The sequence below is a fragment of the Mollisia scopiformis genome (assembly GCF_001500285.1).
Source record: "Mollisia scopiformis unplaced genomic scaffold LY89scaffold_11, whole genome shotgun sequence".
Taxonomy (NCBI): Eukaryota; Fungi; Ascomycota; class Leotiomycetes; order Helotiales; family Mollisiaceae; genus Mollisia; species Mollisia scopiformis.
This window is the reverse complement of record NW_017263591.1, coordinates 643,398-664,249: the sequence shown is the minus strand read 5'-3', so window position 1 is coordinate 664,249 and position 20,852 is coordinate 643,398. Positions and strand designations below refer to the sequence as shown.

The following is a 20,852-nucleotide window of genomic DNA, read 5'->3' as shown; positions in this document are numbered from 1 at the left end:
GGATCTTGTGGACTTGACAACGCTGATCCTCTCACTGCCAAGGAGGAAAGCTCCTAAAGATCGTACCTGGGAGAAAACTATCAATTGAGACAGGAGGTTTCACTTCAATGTTATTTTCTCTCTTTCTCTGCGAAAGATCTTCTCCAATTTAGATATATCATATGATCGAAGAAAAGAAAACGGGGAGGAGCTCGACATCTTGATCTCGTGGTCTTAGCGGCACTAACAGCAACCAACGCCAATCGATTCTGTTTTGGTGCCAAGACTAACAATCTAGATTCTTTTCCATCCATCAGTCCAATTTCTACACCTCGGAGAAAACAAACAAAGATCACCGCTGCTGACCTCAATCCTCAATTCAACACCAAGATCAATCGCCATTCTCCTCTGTCAATAGACGTTTTGAAGATGCATCCATTCGAACCCGGCTCATCCAATTCGCCTTCCACTTCATAGCACCGCCTCCCGCAACCTTCCGCCCGAGATCAGTTGGAAGAACCACCACGCGCTTTCAGCTGGTCTCTTTACATAGGACAATCAATCGCAGACCGTCAAGATGTATTCTATTCTGCTAGATGTCTGGCATCATGTCGAGTCCCTCAAGCCGGCTTTTATTTCCAAAACGCCCCATTTCAATTTCATTACTGTACATTGTACGGCCTCCAATCCACATTGTCCATTTTCTCTACTGACTATGCTTGGCAGATTTTTGGATCATAGGCATGGCCCTCTTCGGTTCGATATGTCTCTACATTCGCGGCGAAATCAAATATATCGATGCCCTCTTCCTCGCGAGCGGTGCCTCGACGCAATCTGGGTTGAACACTATCAACATCAATCAACTTAATACATGGCAGCAAGTGGTTGTCTTCCTCATTCCCATGGCTACGAATCCTATTACCATAAATTCGTTCGTGGTGTTTCTCCGTTTATATTGGTTTGAGAAGAGGTTCCAACACATAGCCAGGGAAGCGAGTAGGAATCGCAGGAGTATGGCGAAGTCGTTGAGTAAGGCGAGGACGGGGGAGAGGGATCTGGATGTGGAGGAGAGGGGCGTGGATGGGAGGAAGATTGTGGTTATGCATGAGAGTACGAGAGCCAATGGGATGACAGACGAGAGGGCGGTGGAGGGAAGTGTTGAGGATCAGATACGAGCCGAGAAAGAGAGGATGCTGGAGCAGGAGAAAACGAGAAGTTCGAATGAGAGTAGTAGTGAAGGAACGGGCAAGAAAGGGTTGAATGGTGGATCGGAAGAAGAGAAAGAGGATGGACAGAGGCCACAGATCAAGTTCGCGGACCAGGTCAAACCGAGTCATGCCAGAGCTCCTTCGGGAGATGAGAGGTTACCTGCACCGAGGAGGACCGAGGAGCATATCGCTATCTTGGAAAGACAACGACATGCGGATGATGGAGCTGTGTTGAGGATTCCAGGACCCAGAGATGCTGATGCAGGTATTGCTCCCCAGGCCGTGGACGACGCGGATACAGTTCATCAAACCATCTCAAGGAGAGCCTCTACGTTTGATTCGAGGCAGAGTCAGGACACAGCTCGCAATCAAGATGACCAGCAGGAGCGCCCTAGGAGAAACATCACGATTGCAGAACCTCAGCGTTCGCCTATCCCTGTCACTGAACATGTTGCCGAGGATGCTACCGCTGCAAAGAACACTTTGTCGGCACTGAGGTTTCGGAAACCAAGAATATTCAAGAGTAAGCATGAGAAGTTGCACGAGGATCATCATGACTCTTCGCGAACCAGGACGAACACTTTGCAGACTATCAGATCTGCCCTATCCCGGGACAAAGAAGAGACGATGCCGTACCTGAGCTGGGAAGCCACGGTCGGACGAAACTCTATGTTTGTGGACCTAACAGAAGAGCAGAGAGAAGAGTTGGGCGGCATTGAGTACCGGTCATTGAAATCACTGGCTCTCATCCTGACATGTTATTTCTGGGGATTCTCTGTCTTCGGGATGGTATGTCTCACTCCATGGATATATACCACGAAGACCTATGGCGTAATTGTCGAGGGAGATGGTCAAGGAAGAGGCTGGTGGGGTATCTTCACAGCTAATTCCGCTTTCACCGATTTGGGATATACTCTCACGCCTGACAGCATGATCTCGTTTGGGACAGCCATTTGGCCTCTGTTATTGATGTCATTTCTGATCATCATTGGCAATACAGGATTCCCAATCATGTTGCGAATCATCATTTGGGTCACCTCAAAATACGTGCCAAGAGAGAGTGGGATCTGGGAGGAGCTGAAGTTTCTACTTGATCATCCCCGCCGATGTTTTACTCTACTATTCCCGGCAAAGGCTACCTGGTGGTTGTTCTGGATTTTGGTGATATTGAACGGGCTGGACTTGATTTTCTTTATAATCCTTGATGTGTGTTTCTCTCTTATACTATATTTGTTCTTGCTGACCCGAATTAGCTCGGCAATTCAATCGTCACTCAACTTCCAGTCAACATTCGAGTCCTTGATGGATGGTTCCAAGCCGTTTCCACTCGCACTGCAGGATTCGGCGTCGTCAATCTTGCAGAGCTTCATCCTGCCATTCAAGTTTCATACCTAATCATGATGTATATATCCGTCCTCCCGATCGCTATCTCCGTACGTCGAACCAATGTGTACGAGGAAAAGTCGCTTGGCATTTATGGCAATCAAGCAGAGGAGAACGAAGATGAAGGAGAGCCATCTTACGTTGGTGCCCATTTGCGACGTCAATTGTCCTTCGATTTGTGGTACATATTTCTAGGCTTCTTTGTCATCGCTATTTCCGAAGGCACCAGATTGCAAAGCGGCGATCCAGCTTTCACTATGTTCTCAGTCCTCTTCGAGGTCGTATCTGCCTACGGAACCGTTGGACTAAGTCTAGGATACACTAATATCGACGCCTCCTTCTCTGCCGAGTTTGGCGTCATCGCGAAATTGGTCATAATAGCCATGCAAGTCCGTGGTCGACATCGTGGTCTCCCTTATGAGCTAGATCGCGCTATTCTCCTCCCTAGCGAACATCTCCAAAGAAAAGAAGCAGAAACCGCAGCTGCGCATGTCCGAAGACGATCTTCGATTGGTACAATGGCTACAGCTGCACAAGTCAACTCTGGTGCGACAAAGACAAACAAGAGTGAGAGAAGCCGATCAAGAGGAAGGAGTCCTCAACGTCAGGCCCAGAACTTCTTGAGCACGCTATTACATCCCGGACCTACGATTCCAAACTCACATCGCAATATTCACAAGGGTGATCTGGCCTTTGAACGGACTCGCAGACACAGTATCGCTGTCGCAAGCACTGTTAGAAATGCGAGAAGTTTGAGTCCGAGAGCGTATGGCACTAGTCTTATGCTTGGAAGAGACGGTGGTGATGGCGCTACGGAAAGAAGAGTGGAGGGAAGGAGACAGTTTTATCAAGATGGTCTTAACCCACCTCCGAAAGAGAGGACTGATACGGTGACGTCGAGGGATGTTGGGCCAATGGGAGAAATTGTTGAGTAATGATTTCATGAGGTTGTTCATACATATGATAGCGCGGTGTTATTAGACGGTTGGTTGGGTGGCGGATACCTTGTATTTATGGTGGCTGTGTAGATATATATATGTATGTGGAGTTTGGGGCGTGTGAATGTAAAATGTTGCTGTGCCCAGCAGCATGCAATTCTTGATTCTCATTCTACTCTCTTTCCGTTAGCCTGACTGTTCGTGAGAGGAAATAACAAGTGACCCAAGCATTATATAGACATCAAATCAATGAAACAGTGAAAAAAAAGCGCTTGCAGTGATTGTTTGGAATTGTTGAATTGGTTTTGTAGAGAAAAGTATTAAAGCGTGAGTATTTACATCGCCTAGCCGCCATTCCTGCAGGGTAAACCGCCGCTTTCCTTCCATGGTATGCTTCGGTTGTTGCCAACAGAGCACTTCGTTACTGACACACCTGTGAGTTGTGAGCGTGATAGATGGATGAAGTTAGGAACCCACATGTTCACACAGTAGTTCGAAGACAATTTCCAGAGCCGTCATCGCAGGCCACAACCGCCATAGCTGCATCATCAGCGGAAGACTTCTCGATACTACCTGAGCAACTAGTCGACATCGTATTCGAGTCGTGCGTCACAAGCCTTGTTCTCGTTTCTCTATCGAAACTTAAGTTCCTTGAAAACAATGATAAGAAGAGAGTGAAGCCCGAGACTACTGCAAAAATCAAGAATATATAAGAGCAAGTTTCAGCTCCAACGCGCTGATAGTGCCATTTTATAGCCACCGGAAGCGACTTGATAGTATCCAGGTTCTCCTGGACTGCATTGCCATAGAAAATGTCGTTTGGTGGAATAAATCCGTCTCGAAGTATTTTTCGGACCCGTATATTCCAGAAGTTGTCGAAGAGAGCAACTCCTAAAGCAAGACCGAAACATTGACCAAGATTGAGTGTCACTGAGATTAACGATGCAGCCAGGCCAACATCCTCATCTCTCTCCTGTGCAGATTGGACAGCCATGATCCGGCCTGGAAATAGAATCCCAATCCCGGCACTGTAGATAACTTGATAGCCAATCTCTTGGCCTAGAGACGAGTGATACTTGAGAGTGAATAATAGCAGGAAGCCAGCGGCCAAAAGTACCAGCCCAAGCACGTTTGACCACTTGAACCTCTTTGTCTTATTCAAAACATAGCCCGCGGCTATAACCCAGCAGGAGATGACTAATGGAGTAGGCAGCATCCGGACAGCTGTAGGAATGAAAGACAATTCATCCGTGATGTAAAACTTTCCCTGTTAGTCATACCGTACATGGGTATAGAAGGATGAACTTACGTAAAGGGGAAAGATGCTTGAGATTATAGTGAGACTCATGCCGTGTATAAAAGCAATAAAATACCCAACACCCGCTGTACGATTACCGAAAATTCGTAGTGGCATGAGTGGCTGAATGTAATTCCGGTCTGCCACATACCTCTCATTTAGAATGAATAGAACCAACCCGCATATGCCCGCTATGAGTGGTCCCAATACCTCCTTAGAGATCCAAGGGTATACGACGCCACCACCGAAAATAGCAAAAAGAAGACTTGTAAGCGAGGCTATGATAAGAAAAGTACCTGTCCAGTCGATAGCTTTGATTTGTTGGGAGAATGATTTCGGAGTGAATTCGACATGTAGTACAATAATAAAGCATAGCAGCGGAACAGCGGTCAATGGTAGATTGATCCAAAAGACCCTTGTACAAGAAGTCGTTAGTATTAGTGAAATCGCAAGATTCATCATCTGTGGTGCTACTTAGGGTACTTACCAGCGCCATGATAGTTTCTCAATGACAAGTGCGCCAATCAGCCCACCAAATATCAGTCCTACTCCAGCGCAAAGCTGAAGCAATGCCACGTACATTGGTCTTCGTGGTAAAGAGACTATGTCAACAATGATAAGACTGAAAGCCATATCCATCCCTCCAGAACCTAAACCTTGGAGCTGTTACCGAAATCATTAGCATTGAAACGTCCATTAACAAGAAGAAATGCGAATATCTTACTGCTCGGGCTCCGATTAGCCAAGAAATGTCTTTAGCCGTTGCGCATGCAATGCTACCAACCATGAAAATGATTGTCGCTGAGAGAGTGCATGTTCTTCGCCCAACAACCTCCGCAATGCCTCCAAAGATAGGCTGTGTAGCTGTCATACTGAAGAGGTAGGACGCGCTGCACCAGTATGAGTCCACTGTACTTGCGTGAAGATCTTCGGCAACAGCTCTGACGAGGAACGTGAGGATACTCGTGTCGACTGATCGGATGAACTCTATGACGCAGAAGCTGGTAATGACCAACGGAAACGCAATTTTTTCAGAGGGCCGTCTCTTGCAAAATGTTACAATCTTTTGCACCCATTCTGGCTGTGGCGACTCCGTCTTCAGAAATCGCTCCAGTCTTTGGTTGAGAACCATTTCGCAGCTAGGCTCTGGCGGCAATGACAGGAGTCTTCTGAAAAATTTGAACTTGCAATGCTTGATGTTCTTTTACTTTGAAGTGACTGGCTCAACGACCGTGGCTTGTAACTTCTGTAGACGATTTCCGTTGCACTGAAGACAAAGTTCCATACGTGAGATACCTCATAGGGGGGGCGTAGCTAGGCTTCTCCACTGTGCTCCATTGTATGGGGGCGTAATCACCGTGATTGATATGTTGGTGATCTTTTTTTTGGAGAGGTGGGTACCGTGGTTGATATGTTCGTGATCTATCTGGATCTAGAACACGTCAGAATTTGATATGATAAAGACCTGGAAGCAATTTTCAATGCAGTGAGACGGCGTCCGACGACTCAGCGTCTAATGCTATCTCTAGTGTTAGATTGTGCCAGAATCCTCGCGGTCCTTCATTGGAGAGGAACATCAAGAGTCGCTCCTACAGCAATAGTCGTCTTACCCAAGGCGCACTATTGAAAATTCTGGAGGATCACAGCGGCTGAGCCTGGTATGACTATATCCTTAATGCATAATAGCCGGAAATATAGTATTGTACGTGTATGAATGGTCTATTTTTATAATTTGCGCAAATCCGGGTTCTATGAAGATGTTGTTGGATTGGGGAAAAAAAAGAAACCAGCCCCATATCGTTACTAAACGGGTAGCAGCTCGCGTGCCGCCGCCGCCTACGCCGCAAGCGAGCCTCGAGCATGACCACGAGCATGACCACGAAGTAACGACTGCTATCAGCGGCGGTAGGATTTCAGCTTCAGATTCAATGTGATTCATCCTTCTCCAATGCAGATGAAGCGCTTACTGCGGAGCCAATAAGTCGTAAATACAACAAAAATTTGCTTCTGATCAGAAATTAGAAGTTAGAATTAGAAGTCTGAGCTTCTTATAAATCTGAAGTAGTACTTCACATTTGACTTTAGATACAGTCACTTTTTCAGTTCAATTTTTTTTTCAAACTCTATTCATTCGAAGCCAGCGCAATAAATCATTGTATTCATCTTACCGCAAAAATGGGAGTCAAAACTCGCGATTTCCAGCCGAAGCCACATTTCCAATCTCATCACGAACAAGACTCTACCACTACACGCAACAGTAAAACTGTTATCTTGCAGAAAAAAGATGCCAACTTTACTACCGGCCGTACATTCGCCCATTTCCTGCTGGAGTTATGTGGTTTTGTCTTATTTTTTGGCTATGCGGCAATCACGATGAAAAGTGTTTGTGATCGTTTCATGGCTGACGGTGCAAGCCCCATCATGGCCTACCGCATGCTCGTCGCTGTTGTACTTGGGATGAGCGCGGCCGACCTCACTTCTGGAGTCGTGCACTGGGCTGTCGATAACTGGGGTGAGAGCGACTTTCCAGTCCTAGGATCAGTCTTCTTTCGTCCTTTCCATCATCATCATTCGGATCCTTCTGCTATAACTACCCACGGCTTCATCGAAAGAAACGGCAATAATTTCTTGGTCAGTCTACCAGGAATCTGGGCTGCAGCAAATGCCATTACGTATCCAGACCCTTCATCAAGCTTCGCACTCGCTAGCTTCTGGCTTGCCTACACGATGTGCTCCGGATTCGCCAATGAGATCCATTGCTTTGCGCATATGAAGAACCCTCCCTGGATCGTTCAAAAGCTCCAAGACTTTGGGTTGCTGGTGTCACGACGGGATCATCAAGTGCATCATATGCGTCCGCACGATCGCAACTACTGTCTCGTGACAGGTTGGATGAATGGTCCATTGACTGCAATTGGCCTTTTTGAGGCCATGGAAGGAGTGATCAACAAAGTAACAGGCTCCGTTCCACTTCATGCGCGGATTGGAAAGGGTCATGGTGCTTAGTCTCAATCGACTGAAGGACCTTGGGATCAGTAACAACGTAACAACAATGTCATTGTAGGACTTTTTGGAGGATTTTATATTTGGTATACTGAGGGGACTTCTCTTAAGGGGTCGCTTGATTAGCGAGAGATCCAGCCATTTGCATCGCGTTTTTGTTGGTCATGTCACGAGGCGAGAACAGAACTATTGAGGTCATAGAGTATAGAGAGCGATATCAGTCATTTCAATAAATTGAGTCTTGGGAAAAACATCTTGCACCTCTACTTTTGGTCAATCGGGTAGCACAAGTATGTGCGCATCGCCTGGTAACGCCTTGACCTCAAGTGATACTAAATCGCTCGCTTTTTTGAATTCCGCAAACATCCGCCGCTGTCCAGCCACTAGCCAAGAATGCTATCACTTTGTAAGATTCTGTACTTTGGCATCAAAATAGAAGACATGTTTTAATCAATTTTCTACTCCAGCATTTGACGATCTCTCTCTACTATAAAACTAAGCAGCTGGCACAATCCTGCCATCATCGTCGCCATTACTTGCGCATCCCAAATGCCCTTCCTCAAACCGTTTTCCAAGAGGAGTTTGAACAGCTCAAACTATGGTCGCGTAGCCTTGAAGACCAATTAGTATCATGACAACATATCCAGATGAGTTAACCAACTTACAGTTACATAGTGCCTGTGGCAAATAGAAAATTATCGATCGAGGGAGAGAGCTTATGGCTTAGCTGATGAATATAGAGTGCACAAAAGATACCAGTAAATACGTCCATGGTATAGTGGACGCGGAGCAGCAGGACAGTAGATATTTGAAAGAAAACGAGAGCAAATCCGACTGGCAAACCGACGAGATCCCCAAGAATAGAATGTAGTATCAAAGCGCCATAGACAGCGAAAGCGGTATGTCCAGAGAAGAAGAGATCGTCCTTGACATCGTAGGTCACGAAGAGAGAAGGAACGCCAGGGTTTCGCCAGATGATGCCCTGAGGTGGCTGTAGGTGACAAAAAGATTGGGCAAATTGGCGGAGGGTGAAGAGCAGGATGATACCGACAACAGGTTCAAAGGTTGATCCGAAGACTGAAATCGTAAAGAGGAAAAGGCCTAAGACATCCACAATTGCAGAAGATGACGCAAGAAGAAAGTTGGCTAGCTGTGTCGCTGCTGCAAGCTTGGCATGCATTGTCGAGGTGAGGGAATGGACTTCATCATGAATACTTGAGACTCTTGTGGTGCTGTGAGGAACTGGAGTGCGGCGGGCCAACATGGATTGCGTGAGATGCCAGAAGTATATTGAGCTAGCGACGACGAGAGCTCGAAGTAAAATGAGCATTTTCAACTAGAATGACTGAGTCTGAAGACTTGTGCGCTGGAGAGACTGCCAAGTGGTTCAGGATGCACTTTGTCAGATGTAAGTTGTAGCATCAAATCAACTAAGTGAATAAGTATATTGGGTCTAAAGAGGAAGAGATGGAAGCAGAAGTTTCTGCTCTCATATTAAGATCACAGTGAGATATTTTCGACTGAGCGAGCGTAAGCAAATCATACGCTCATTGAATAGAACTAATTATGGCAGCTGGACTTCGTCCCGCATCTCAGCGGCGTTTGCAGGTAGCCTAATAATAGGGGAGAGGCGCGTGGCACAGTTTTTTGAGAAGGGAAGCGGTGCAGGGATGCAAGCGCCCTCAAAGGATGTGGATCGCCCCCACATAGTAACATCCTTGTAAATCGTCTTTGCGTGGTCTTACGCTATTTCTCAGTGACTACAATACGTAAATATATGCCGCTATATATGCCACTGAATCCTTCCCCTTCTTGGCGAAGCCGACTACTTCTTATCTGACTTACGTACACCTTTCGAGGAGTTGCAACTCTGCAACAATACTTTTCTTATTTCAATTCAATTTCTTAACCAGCGGATCATGTTTAAAGTCAATTCTGGGCAGCGTGGCATTCATTCGAATCTGGAGAGATACCAATTAGCAATGGCATCCGCATCCGCCATAATGTCCAACGGTGAGATCAGCCACACATATGAGAAGCAGAGTCCGCCGTCTTTGCATCGAGTCAAAAAGCAAGTTGACCCGCAGACAAAGATCAGTCCGATGTTTCCGCTGAGTTGCATGGGTAGCTTTAAACAATGGGTGAGGCCACTTCCTCCACTGTTCTCCATTAAATGAATTGTAACCGTCACTGATAGTAGCAGTGGAGCTGCGAGGATACTGCAGTGAACGAGAGAAAAGTCCTCTCCTGTGTTCCGTTTCTCCCACCGCTACCGACAAATTCAAACGTTGTAGACGTCTTGGAATCGGCAGCCAATCTGGCTAGAGCAATTAAATTGCATCAAACAATAGATTCCCATCGGCAGCGGAGATGGGAGTTGAGTCGAATCAAGTTGAGTGGCGAAGATCGCTCCATCAACGAGCTCTATATAGAGCAGGTGTGAAATCCTAATCTTTACACGTTTCTGAGACTTTATCTGGATTCAATAAAACATAGGCTAAATCTGAATATGAACTTTATAGGTAGGCGAGGAAGTCCAAAATACACTCGTTATGCTACACGGCTATGGCGCCGGGCTCGCATTTTGGTATAAAAACTATGAGGCCTTATCAAGGCCGCTTGGCTGGCGACTCTACTCGCTCGATCTCTTAGGTATGGGCCGCTCGTCACGGCCACCATTTCAACTGCAAGCCAAGGACGAAGATGGTAAGATTGTAGAAGCAGAAAATTGGTTTATCGACGCCCTGGAAGAATGGAGGAAGCAAAGAGGAATTGAGCGCTTCACACTTATGGCCCACTCACTGGGTGGGTATATGGCGGTAGCGTATGCGCTCAAGTATCCTGGCCATCTCAAAAAATTGATTCTTGTGAGTCCGGCGGGCATGTCGGAAGACCCAAACACCATCAATGAACGCATTCATGAGTCAGCGGAGAAAACTAGTACGATGAATGATTCTACGCAGCACCGAGACGAAGAGACATCTGCCAGCGTCAAAGATGCCAGCATTTTGCTCGAGACTGATATTTGTGAAGTAAAGGCTTCGCCAAACACCTCAGAATGGCATTATCCAAAGTGGCTAGCCCCACTTTGGGATGCCAAAATCTCCCCTTTCACCGTTCTCCGTTGGACAGGTCCATTTGGTCCGAAAATTGTGAGCGGTTGGACCAGCAGACGCTTCTCCCATCTCCCCACCGAGGAGGCTCGAGCCTTGCACGACTATAGCTACAGCCTATTCATACAGCCTAGTAGCGGCGAGCACGCACTCGCCTGCATCCTCACACCAAGAATGTTTGCTCGCCGCCCACTTATCAGACGCATTCAAGATGTTGGCAGACAATATTTCCAAAGACAGACTACTGGTTCAGGTACTTTAGAGTCTTCCCACTGTGCGTCTCTATCGACAAAGATGGAGAGAGAAAACGGCTATCCTATTGTTTTCTTCTACGGCGAGGATGACTGGATGGACAAGGAGGGGGGTTTTGCAGCGCAGCAGAAAGTATTAGGTCTGAAAAGGCAAATGCTAAAGTTTGCGACTCCCGAAGAGAAGCATGCGGATGAAGGTGACGCAAAGGTCATTATTGTCCCAAAAGCTGGGCATATCGTCTACCTCGATGGTTGGGAGTATTTCAATAGGAAGGTCACTGAGGAGATGGAGGGTGTAAGCCAGAGGGAAAAGGAGAGGCCATAGAAGGATCAGTGCATTTACTACCCGAGCCAGCTATGTCAACTCGATACATTAAATTACTTGATGGGGAAATATTACATCGTTCCGGCGTCTTCAAAGATGCTTCAACTTGAACCACTGGATATTTGTAAGAAGCTTCGCGCAACAAAAACAGCGCCGCAGTTTGAACGATTGCAGATCCCGTTATTGTTATGCGTTTAAGAAAACTTTCTAAAGCAGCAGGTCAAATCAGGCAGGAAGGAGTTCAAATAATAGACAGTGAGCTCCGAGTTCACATGTCGAGCGCTACTTTTCTCAATCCCTTCCTGAAGCTCGAGCTGGAATCCGACTTTCAAATATTTTTGATGAATGTGTTTCATCCATCAATCTTACACTACGCTTGGAATTGGCTCAAGGTACGAGGTATTTTTCACCAAGTACCTCAAAGCACCCCTCGTTATCGTACACAACTCTACCAAAATCTCTCAAACACCACTCAAGAAAAGCCACGCCGAAGCCTCCCAGCCATCTCACGCTCACCCTCATCATCCTCCTTCATGGCATCCACCTGCGCCACATCCCGCACGTACTCATAAATCCACGGCCTCTTCTGCACCACCTCCATCGGCAGCTGATAGACCGGAAACTTCGCGACGAATACCCGCTTAGCTAGCTTATCTTTGACCATCTTGTGTAATTCTTTTTGAAGTTGTTCGGGGTTGTGTCCGTATTTTCGGGATAGGAATTTCTTGTCGGGGTTTTCGAGGTCGATGATTAGGTGAGAGGGGGTTGAGAGGGGGGAGTTGTATTTGTCGGTTATGTCGTTTTGGGAGGGGGCGGTGAGGGTGAGGAGAAGGGGCATTGTGGTGGTGGTGTTGGTGCGTGAGATGGGGAGGAGGATGGGTGAGGGGGGTTTATGTGTTCGTGGTTTGTGACGGTGTGAATGCTGGCTTGAAGCCATTCACAAGAGGAGAAAATTCAGAGCAAAGGCAATTGCTGACAAGTTGCTCATTGTGAATCCAAAATCTGGTTTGAATCAGAGCTTGAGATTTACTCTGCATTCAAACAAACATGGCTTGAACGTATTGCAAGAGCATTGTCTGCCAAGCTGAGGATCCCATTGAGCAGTGTCCTTTTGCGGGTGATTGAAACGGGTACTCATAGTGGAAGGCTGAATCTCTTTCGTCCAGCGTCCCGTCCTCGTTTCTGCCCATTCTCCTGTATATAATCGTTCCAATCCTGTTCAGCATATCCACTTTGCCTCCACGTATTTGGAATCTATGCGATTCCGGAATAAAGCCATGTATATCCATTCCTTCTTCTTCGAACTTCATTTGCGCTTCGCAAGCGCTAGCATGCATCAATCCATCCCAAAATAACTCTTTCGCAGCAATCCTCCTCAATAGTGCAATAGCTTCTCTCCTAACATTAGGCTCTCGGCAATAGTGACCTATCGTCTGTAATGGATGTATAAACCCGCCATCGAAAGAGAAGCGATGTTTGTTCTGGATCAAGTCATCGTCGAATATTTCTTTGCCTCTATTCACTATCCACTGAAATTCGGGAAGGAATTGATCACTCCAGCTTTCATCTGAGCGAAGCCAGCCATGAAGATAGATTCTTGTCGTCTGAGCCTGGATCTGAAGAAGGCTTGCTGCTTTCCACTCTCGTGAGTTCCGAGGCAGAGTTCTGTAAATGGGCTCGAGAGCAGAAAGTCAGCGGTTTGTCTCACTTACATGAGCCGCACTTTCGGCTTGCCAAATCTGAGCTCTGTTATTATCTTTTGATAGTACGTCGTTCAAGTCCGTGTGCTTTGATACGTCGATGTCCTCTTCTCTTCCTCTCTTCTCGTACTGTGAAAGCGCAAAGCTCGAAAGGAAATGCCACGTCCGGCGGTCGACTAAGATCAAGTATGATCTGGCCTCTCCTATGCTGGCGAATTGCAAGGGCATATTTCTGATAGCCTCTGAGCCTTCATAACCGAGCAACAAGTGGTCTTCCATCCCTCGAGGGTCGAGAGAGTATTGCATTATCTGCAAGTCAATGCGCGCAAAAGCTTGCACAAGCTCGTCCTCAACAACATCCTCCGCCGGGCTTGTCGCCGGACATGTAAGCCATTCTTTCGTGAAAAATGGCGAATTGGAACGCCTCTTAGAGGTGAGCCAGCTCTGCAGAACCCCATGTCCACCAACTGCATGTGTTACGGACTGGACATAGTTTCCTTGCATTGCCTCAAAACAAACAATGAGAATACATCCGATCAACATGGTCCTAAGACTCTGGTCCCCGCGCATAGAAGGTAGCTGCTGGCGCATTGTCTTTATAGTGTTTCCATAATGTTGGAGAGCAAATTGGTACCGAGGTGCATTTTCAATTCCTCCCCAACTCTTCCGATTCTCTGTATCGAACACAAGCCTTCGTTCGCATGAGAACAATGCTCCGACAGCAATAACAGCGTCGCGTACATACGTCTCTTCTTGACATGCTTGAAGTATCACCCGCTCCCAAAGAGAACTGGGAAAGAGGCTCGAAAGCTCAGAAATGGTCGGGTTTCTGAACGACAAGAACCCCAGATGTTCCTGCTCGTTTCGGAACTTTGCAACGTGGACTGGACGATACAGAGTCGGAACAAATGAAGTACGATCCTCTTTACCACTCCGAGGAAGAAGTGGTCTCGGTTGCATGAACGGTGCTGGATTCTGAGTTTCGTGTCTTGGCGTAAGATTTTGCTTGGCCTTTGAAGTAGAATAGCCGTCGCATTGACCATCAAACTTGGTGCAACGCAGACACGCAGGTCTGGTCTCGTCACATTTCACTCTGCGAATCTTGCAAGTCAGGCATCCAGTCCTGACTTTGGTGTGCTTGACTCGTTTCTTGAGTGACGCAGAGGATGTGGATGCTGCATCCATTGTTGGGTCACGCCTTGCGGCTCAATCGGAGGGACCAAATACTCTTTTCTTGAAAATATCGTGGCACTCTCCTTGAGTCCCTTCCTCCAAGATTTGCCAGTAAATCATGTCCTGACCCTGACATGGATGCGCAAAATCCAAGAGAGTGAGTGGACCATCTCTCAGGAATAACATGTAAAGTTATTGTTGCTTGATTTGATGTATTCCTTTTTTTAAAAAAAGAAGGGTTCAAAAATACAAGATATAAGGAAAAGGAGAAGGATTCGGTCTAAGCACCAACTGGGTAGCATAGTATATAAGCACTACCTCGCGAAGCTAGCCTACTTTGCCTAGCGAGTTGCAAAGTGTGGGGCCTGATATCGGGATCCAACATCGTAAATCAACATCCTTCTTGCTCAAACCCCAACTTTGATCGTGATCACTTTCTGCTCCCATATTATTCGTCGTATGTACAGCCAATTGTTTTGGGAACCAAACAGAACATTTCTTCAAGACTTTCCACTAGGATGGGATCCCCCTCATACACAACTGAGATTTCTTGCCTGGAATGATGGCGGAACTACAATGCCAACTCGACACGCTTCCTGTTGAGATCATACGCCGAGTCGCCTCCAATGGACCTTGTCGCTCTGCCCTCTCATTACTTCAAACCAATCGCCAACTCCGCGCAGCTGTCGACGATTGGACTCTCCCACTTCCTTTCTCAGCAGATTGTGCAACCGAATTTAATGTATGCCATCTTCAGTCAATGTGTATAGCATCATTCATTGAAAAGGGCTTCTGGATCATTTAATGGCATCTCACGACATGCAAGAGCCCGCAAGCTTTTTCCGCCCCATAGATGGAATGCAATTCTCTGTCGTTTCAACACAGCCTGGAGAGGGTACAAGATTGCGCTCTAACGGAGACTTTTCGGACTTCATGGGCAACTTCAGCTTTGAGCTGATACTCAAAGAAGGGGAAGGATTGTTTGAGCTTACAAAGGTATACCGAGACGCCGGGAATCTTGATCTGCCATTTCAGGGTATCATGACGCCGTTTGGTATAGTTGCAACATTTGGAGCTACGCAGCCCAGAGAAGCAAGACAAACACATTGGCTATGGTTGTGGAAATCGGAATGGCTTGCTGAAGCTGGGACATTCTAGATTTCGCAAACATATAAATGCCCGCCGTGGAGATAAAGCTTAGCACCCTTTCTATATGAGCCCTGCTTCGTGGAGAGACTTTGGTTCTTTAGAGTGTACCTACACATGCCAAGGTGCAAGAAGTGTGGAACGGCTAAGACGGCCGAAAGAAGAGAAGAGCATTCATTGTAACCTCGAGCTCAGCTAAACTACTGTAGTCTAGTTTTGCCTACCTACATGTCTAGCGAGCTTTGATGAGATTAGCTTGAGCGACTCCTCCTCCTTCTCCCTCTCTGAAGACATCACTTTGAAAATTCGCACAAGTCTTTCATCGTTGTAAAGATGCCACTTTTCCCTACCTGCTTTGCGCAAGATATTTGCTGTCCTTGATTGCTAAAGAAGACTCCCGGATTAGGCTAGTGTCAGCCGGTCGTCAAAGCAAGCATTGAAGCACGGGCTGCGCCTTTTTCGTGATTTTCGCAGAGTGGTGCACTTGTTATTGTGCAAGCATGCTAAATAAGTCCCTGAAAGGATTGCAATAGCATCTTCTACGGAGAGAATTGCGGAGTAAGATCCCACAAGCTGAGCCACTTCCATTCGATGAACAGTGATGTCGCCGTCTTTGTGCGTATGGCACTTTTCATTCCACAAGATATAAACGAGCTGCCACTACGAACAAAGAGTATGGCCGGAAATGGTCACATTCGCCCAAAAATCCCAGCTGATCGAACCAACCTCGTGGAGATGGCCGTTTTGGGATTGAAAGATTCTTTTCTTGCACGAAAATTTCCCTTGTCTAAGTCTGTTGTTATAGTTCAAATTTGCCGTTACATCAAGCAATGTCTGTTGAAACCTGTTGATGCTGAATCTTTTGAAGCACATTGAATTTCACGCAATCATTCCCAAAATTTGACTGCACGTCCGTTTTCATTACCGCGACAACAATGTCTGCTTCTCCAGAAACTGGTTCGGCATGGTCGGAGCTTAAGCAGCGTCTCCCCCTGCCCGATAATGATCTAGACAACCTTGAGAAATGGATAAAAAATGAATGGGAAACCAACTTGAGGGCTTTGTCTGACCTCAAAAGCGCTGAGGGCCGAGTTCAATTGGGAAAAAGCTCGAAAGATCTTGCTACCAAAATCTATAATATATCAGCCCTAATAAGCACTGCCATTTCCAAGGAAGATCTTGAAGATATTTTACGGCGTTGCTTCCAAGAATTATCATAGGAAGCTTTTTCAACTGACCCTGATTTTGATATCGATACAGTGGGTCCAGTTCAACAAGCTCCAGTTACCCTTGAAACTGTGGTTGTACGGGTGCAACTTAAAGTAACTCAGATCGGCCAAGAGAAAGAGTTTGCTGAATTCTCGCTCAGCCGATGTCTGCAAGACGGCAAGCTGGCAACGTTGCCAAAAAATTATGATCACAAGTTGTTTTTGCGCGAGGCTGAAACACATATCAACGAAGCTAGAGCAGTTCCTTTAGAGTTCGCTCATGGTACGCTCACATATTCACAATGGAACAACGTCAAACAAATCGCAAGGCAAACGCACTTTGAAGTTGCAATCAGTCATTTGTTCAATAACAGAGGCGACGATGATACCATATTGTTTACTTTTCAGCCAGAGTCAGAGGCCCAGGAGAGAAACAGACTCAACGCAGAGAGAGCTAGCCAAAGACTAAAGGCCCCTGCGCCGGGAAGCGGTACAAAACGGCGGCTCACTGAAAGCCCAAAAGCAACGCAGCCCCAGAGCACCAGAACTAGGGTTGGACCTTCAAAAGAATCAACGCCTCCTCCCCGGCGTCAATCTCCTGTATATCCATCTGACGACAAAGTCACTCCCACGGGGCAATCTAAGAGAATTCCAGGTGGACCAGGCAGCATGACTGCCAAAGCAGGACCTACATCGACGCCTTCGCTACATGGGAGTGTTAGTTCAAGGAGCAGCAATCCTTCAAAGGTCCCTAGGACATCATCATCACCTTCAGGTGGTCCTAAGACCGTAGCACCAAAAGCAGTGATCGAAAGTCCGGCCTCAAAACCCATCGACAAGCCTGTCACCGCGCAGCCTCAAAAGACGACAATTGCTGCGAAAAGCACACCGCCTTTATCCTTCAACGCTACCGGTAAGAAGATAGGTGGCTTGATCAAGAGGGCCACTTCGAGAGCTGGAAACTCAAGTGTGCCAACCACTCCGACCGAATCTCGAGGAGAGCGAGTAGGCTCTGAAGCCACCATCAATCCACCTCTGCGTACCTATTCTGCTCAGCCTCAAGATTCTTCTCTTGTCCGGCCAAGCACTGCTACAAAAGTAGGCGAGAACCTCAAACACGCTCTCGGGTCCTTGAGACAAACACTCGTACCGAACAATTTGTCAGCTTCGACAACGCCCTTAGACAAAGACGAGTTGCGACGTCAGCGGTACGACAAGCTAAGAGTGGTCAAAAAAAGAACTAATTACACGAAAGGTGGAGATGAACAGATACCAGAACTTCGCACATCTAAGCCTGCTACAGGAGATGATGCAGATGAAGAAGTCGAAGAGGAACACCAGTTTATAGATGAAGAAGATCAAGCCGATTTCTCTGTTTCGCAACTTCAAAATCTTCAAAATATGTAAGTGCAAGAAACTGTCGGGGTTCATCCAGAAATCAATCTTATTCGATAGCGGGGAGTGGTCCTTTGCCACCGATGGAAGATTGCCCCTCACATGAAATTGACCAAGCAGGACGTTACTAATCTTTTAAACCTTAGGGACGAGCTTATACAAATGACCACTCCCACAGATCCATTCGAGAGATGGCAAGCGTGCTGTCGACTATTCCGTATTGACTCCACGAAGACTGGAATTAACGAGAGGGTCCCGGTCGCTGGTTTGAAGCACCCTCTCTATCAATACCAAGCTTTTGGCGTTTATTGGCAAATGGCATACTCGAGAGAAAATGGAGGTGGTTTCCTCGCAGATGAGATGGGTCTTGGCAAAACGCTTTCCTATCTCGCTTTCATCGTCGTTGAGCGTCAGCTCTCGGTTCTTTGGCGCGAAGTGCTTGAGAGTAGGCAAGCCGACGACGGGCGTCATCTGCACAAAGCCCAGCATAGAGAAGGAGATATCTGTCCGAGTCAGAGAGATCATTGGATTGCATGCCCATGCACTAGTTCAAGTCCTGCTTCTTCATGGCCGGCAAAATATGGGTTGAGAATGGCTTGCGTGCCACCCTCGATGGTACAAAGTTGGAAAGACCAGTTTATAGATCATATTGCACCACTGCCGGCGCTCGATATGAAGTTGATAATTGCGCACAAAGCTACTAGTAATCTCGATTCCTTCGATGTTAACACGGTCCATAATACCAACTTGATGAAAGCGGTCCAAAACCCGCTACCAAGTCAGAGAGTGAGATACGATGAGGATGAAGCGGCCATAAATCAAGATAGGATTCTTGTTTTGACTACATCGGAGTCGACTCAAAAGGCTAGTAAGCCATGGCAAGAGAGATTTCAGCACAAGGTTCAAATGCGCGTTTACGACAAAAGCGAAGCAGGTAGGTGGTACGAATTCAAGGCCCCTGGCTTGGTCTATGGGATCGCTATGATTGATGAGTGCCATGAGCACTATCACAAAGAAAAGGGAAGATCGGGCGTTCTAGCCAATCTCCCTCAGGAAAACCACCCTTTTCTCTGGGGATATTCGGGAACACCCTTTACCCAAACACCAAGGGGCTTAGAAGGAGTGCTGTGGGCCATTGAGAAATTATGGCCCAAAGATCCCAAATTCGATCCCAAGCGGACTGCATGGGAACAAAATTTGCACACGACCGATCAACGGCAATTGCATCGCTTTACCTGGAAGAAGCTCGATGCAATTTGCAAGTCTTTCGAGAGGCATCTTAAAGATACAAAGCCTGAAAAAACAACTCTTGACGAGATCTTTCAAAGATTTAAACCGTTTTTAACGACTTTCATGATTCGCCGAAATGCGGATACTCTTTGGTTCGGACATCCTCTGTTAAAATTGAACCCTCACGAACATACCGACATCACTCTAGAACATAATTTGAAATATGACGATGATATCGCACAATTGCGCACAGTCATTCAAGCCGAGATAGCAAAGAAGGTACGTAAAGTTCTGCCCTCGTTATCTGTTCATCCTAGGAGCTGGGATCTTCGTGGTCATATCGTGAGCTGCTTATCAAAAAACTATGTGTTTCCATTCATTGGATGATCTCCTCGACTCTTAATATGCGTTGGAAGGGCATACTAATGTACATATAGGTCGAAGAGCTTCAATCAACCTGGGACAATGCGGATCCAAGAAAGCGAGACCCAAAGCGCCCAACCAAGCTTAGCTTCAATAGCGCCTGCAGTGTCCAGTGGAGACTTCGAATCATGGCTACTTTCCCAGCCTTAGTCCCATATGCAGCAAAAGAACACCCCGAATATCTTGAACTTACCGCCAAAGAATGCTTCAAGTTTAGACGCAGTGGCTTGATGCAAAGTCCTTACAAGCACTTCAGAGAAATATGCGAAGCAAGCCCAAAATGCATGGAGCTCTACAGAATAATCGATGATATGTGCAACAGCGCGGACTATGAAGGCAAAGAGCACAAATTGGTGATCATGAGCGAGTTCAACCCTGTAGTGCTCCTTTTGCAGCTTTTCATTCAACATCTCGTAACTGGCAAAAAGAATCGTGTAGGCGTCGTCACTGCTGACATGAAGCTTAAAGACCGCACTGCGGTGATCGAAGCTTTCACTGACGCGATGGATGATAAAGGCGAGCGAAAACACAAGGACAATTTCCAATTTCTCATCGGCACCACCCGTCTCATTGGTACAGGTCTGCAACTCACTCGAGCCGCTGCCGTGGTGATGATGGAGCCGCAGTATGAATTCTTCCGCGAAGTTCAAGGGTATGCTCGAGTACATCGCATTGGACAGAGAAACCCAAAGTCTTTCTCATACCGGCTCATTGACGAGGGCAGTGAGGTGGAAACCAGTATCTTGAAGCGACAAGCAGATCGCAATGAGTTCGCCGGAAAGGCTACTGATGGTGATGGTGCCGGTCTCGAACAGATGGATGTCAAAAGTACCGCAGAGTCACAGCGAGACATCTCAATGACGGGTCTCAGTGGATCCGAGGTGAGTGACGAGTCGAGAATAAGTGATCAAATGTCCGGCGTCAACCTCGGAGCAACAACTTCTGTATGGAATGACGATGACTATTCTAAATGATCTGCGACTAAGCAGCACTATTATATATCTGATGGTCTAGGGGCTTGACTTTTTAGTATCTTGGCCGAAGTGGGCAGTGTCTATGCTCTTAAAGTTTTTGTCTGTT

At 46.8% G+C, this 20,852-nt stretch overlaps 8 protein-coding genes across 8 annotated transcripts; 4 read left to right on the top strand and 4 right to left on the bottom strand.

Moving 5' to 3' along the window:
* Positions 1–556: 556 nt before the first annotated feature.
* Positions 557–3,505, top strand: LY89DRAFT_733339 (potassium transport protein TRK1/TRK2; the record flags this gene model as incomplete). Its single annotated transcript, XM_018219787.1, has 3 exons — positions 557–653; positions 706–2,393; positions 2,441–3,505. The coding sequence occupies 3 exons, from the start codon at positions 557–559 to the stop codon at positions 3,503–3,505; spliced, it is 2,850 nt and encodes a 949-aa protein (XP_018071847.1).
* A 342-nt stretch (positions 3,506–3,847) lies between these two features.
* Positions 3,848–6,122, bottom strand: LY89DRAFT_54584 (MFS general substrate transporter). Its single transcript, XM_018208238.1, has 5 exons — positions 5,530–6,122; positions 5,293–5,468; positions 4,818–5,220; positions 3,986–4,769; positions 3,848–3,932 (listed from the first exon to the last, which is right to left on the bottom strand). The coding sequence occupies exons 1-4, from the start codon at positions 5,935–5,937 to the stop codon at positions 3,990–3,992; spliced, it is 1,767 nt and encodes a 588-aa protein (XP_018071846.1). The 5' UTR covers positions 5,938–6,122; the 3' UTR covers positions 3,848–3,932; positions 3,986–3,989.
* A 785-nt stretch (positions 6,123–6,907) lies between these two features.
* Positions 6,908–8,030, top strand: LY89DRAFT_684526 (uncharacterized protein). The gene has a single exon (XM_018214900.1). It carries the CDS (start codon positions 6,981–6,983, stop codon positions 7,809–7,811), a length of 831 nt encoding a protein of 276 aa, XP_018071845.1. The 5' UTR covers positions 6,908–6,980; the 3' UTR covers positions 7,812–8,030.
* A 294-nt stretch (positions 8,031–8,324) lies between these two features.
* LY89DRAFT_718181 (uncharacterized protein) lies at positions 8,325–9,255 on the bottom strand. The gene is made up of 2 exons (XM_018218398.1): positions 8,474–9,255; positions 8,325–8,419 (listed from the first exon to the last, which is right to left on the bottom strand). The coding sequence occupies exon 1, from the start codon at positions 9,136–9,138 to the stop codon at positions 8,476–8,478; it is 663 nt and encodes a 220-aa protein (XP_018071844.1). The 5' UTR covers positions 9,139–9,255; the 3' UTR covers positions 8,325–8,419; positions 8,474–8,475.
* A 655-nt stretch (positions 9,256–9,910) lies between these two features.
* Positions 9,911–11,497, top strand: LY89DRAFT_584610 (alpha/beta-hydrolase; the record flags this gene model as incomplete). The annotated part of the gene is made up of 3 exons (XM_018209276.1): positions 9,911–9,949; positions 10,012–10,245; positions 10,331–11,497. The coding sequence occupies 3 exons, from the start codon at positions 9,911–9,913 to the stop codon at positions 11,495–11,497; spliced, it is 1,440 nt and encodes a 479-aa protein (XP_018071843.1).
* Positions 11,498–11,733: 236 nt separating this feature from the next.
* Positions 11,734–12,539, bottom strand: LY89DRAFT_54513 (uncharacterized protein). Its single transcript, XM_018208230.1, has one exon. The coding sequence runs from the start codon at positions 12,432–12,434 to the stop codon at positions 11,970–11,972; it is 465 nt and encodes a 154-aa protein (XP_018071842.1). The 5' UTR covers positions 12,435–12,539; the 3' UTR covers positions 11,734–11,969.
* Positions 12,535–14,446, bottom strand: LY89DRAFT_781684 (uncharacterized protein; the record flags this gene model as incomplete). Its single annotated transcript, XM_018222505.1, has 2 exons — positions 13,210–14,446; positions 12,535–13,173 (listed from the first exon to the last, which is right to left on the bottom strand). Exons 1-2 carry the CDS (start codon positions 14,380–14,382, stop codon positions 12,535–12,537), a joined length of 1,812 nt encoding a protein of 603 aa, XP_018071841.1. The 5' UTR covers positions 14,383–14,446.
* A 1,953-nt stretch (positions 14,447–16,399) lies between these two features.
* On the top strand, positions 16,400–20,746 carry LY89DRAFT_781683 (uncharacterized protein; the record flags this gene model as incomplete). The annotated part of the gene is made up of 5 exons (XM_018222504.1): positions 16,400–16,713; positions 16,777–17,925; positions 17,980–18,127; positions 18,266–19,628; positions 19,787–20,746. The coding sequence occupies exons 1-5, from the start codon at positions 16,452–16,454 to the stop codon at positions 20,744–20,746; spliced, it is 3,882 nt and encodes a 1,293-aa protein (XP_018071840.1). The 5' UTR covers positions 16,400–16,451.
* Positions 20,747–20,852: the final 106 nt, after the last annotated feature.

Bases quoted from the DNA above. Each gene is read 5' to 3' on its own strand.
- LY89DRAFT_684526 (XM_018214900.1), top strand. From the start codon at position 6,981: ATGGGAGTCAAAACTCGCGATTTCCAGCCGAAGCCACATTTCCAATCT.
- LY89DRAFT_718181 (XM_018218398.1), bottom strand. From the start codon at position 9,138: ATGCTCATTTTACTTCGAGCTCTCGTCGTCGCTAGCTCAATATACTTC.
- LY89DRAFT_54584 (XM_018208238.1), bottom strand. From the start codon at position 5,937: ATGGTTCTCAACCAAAGACTGGAGCGATTTCTGAAGACGGAGTCGCCA. The intron at 5,469-5,529 runs GTAAGATATTCG...TTTCGGTAACAG, and splicing joins GGCTAATCGGAGCCCGAGCA to CTCCAAGGTTTAGGTTCTGG. The intron at 4,770-4,817 runs GTAAGTTCATCC...TAACAGGGAAAG, and splicing joins CAAGCATCTTTCCCCTTTAC to TTTTACATCACGGATGAATT.
- LY89DRAFT_54513 (XM_018208230.1), bottom strand. From the start codon at position 12,434: ATGGCTTCAAGCCAGCATTCACACCGTCACAAACCACGAACACATAAA.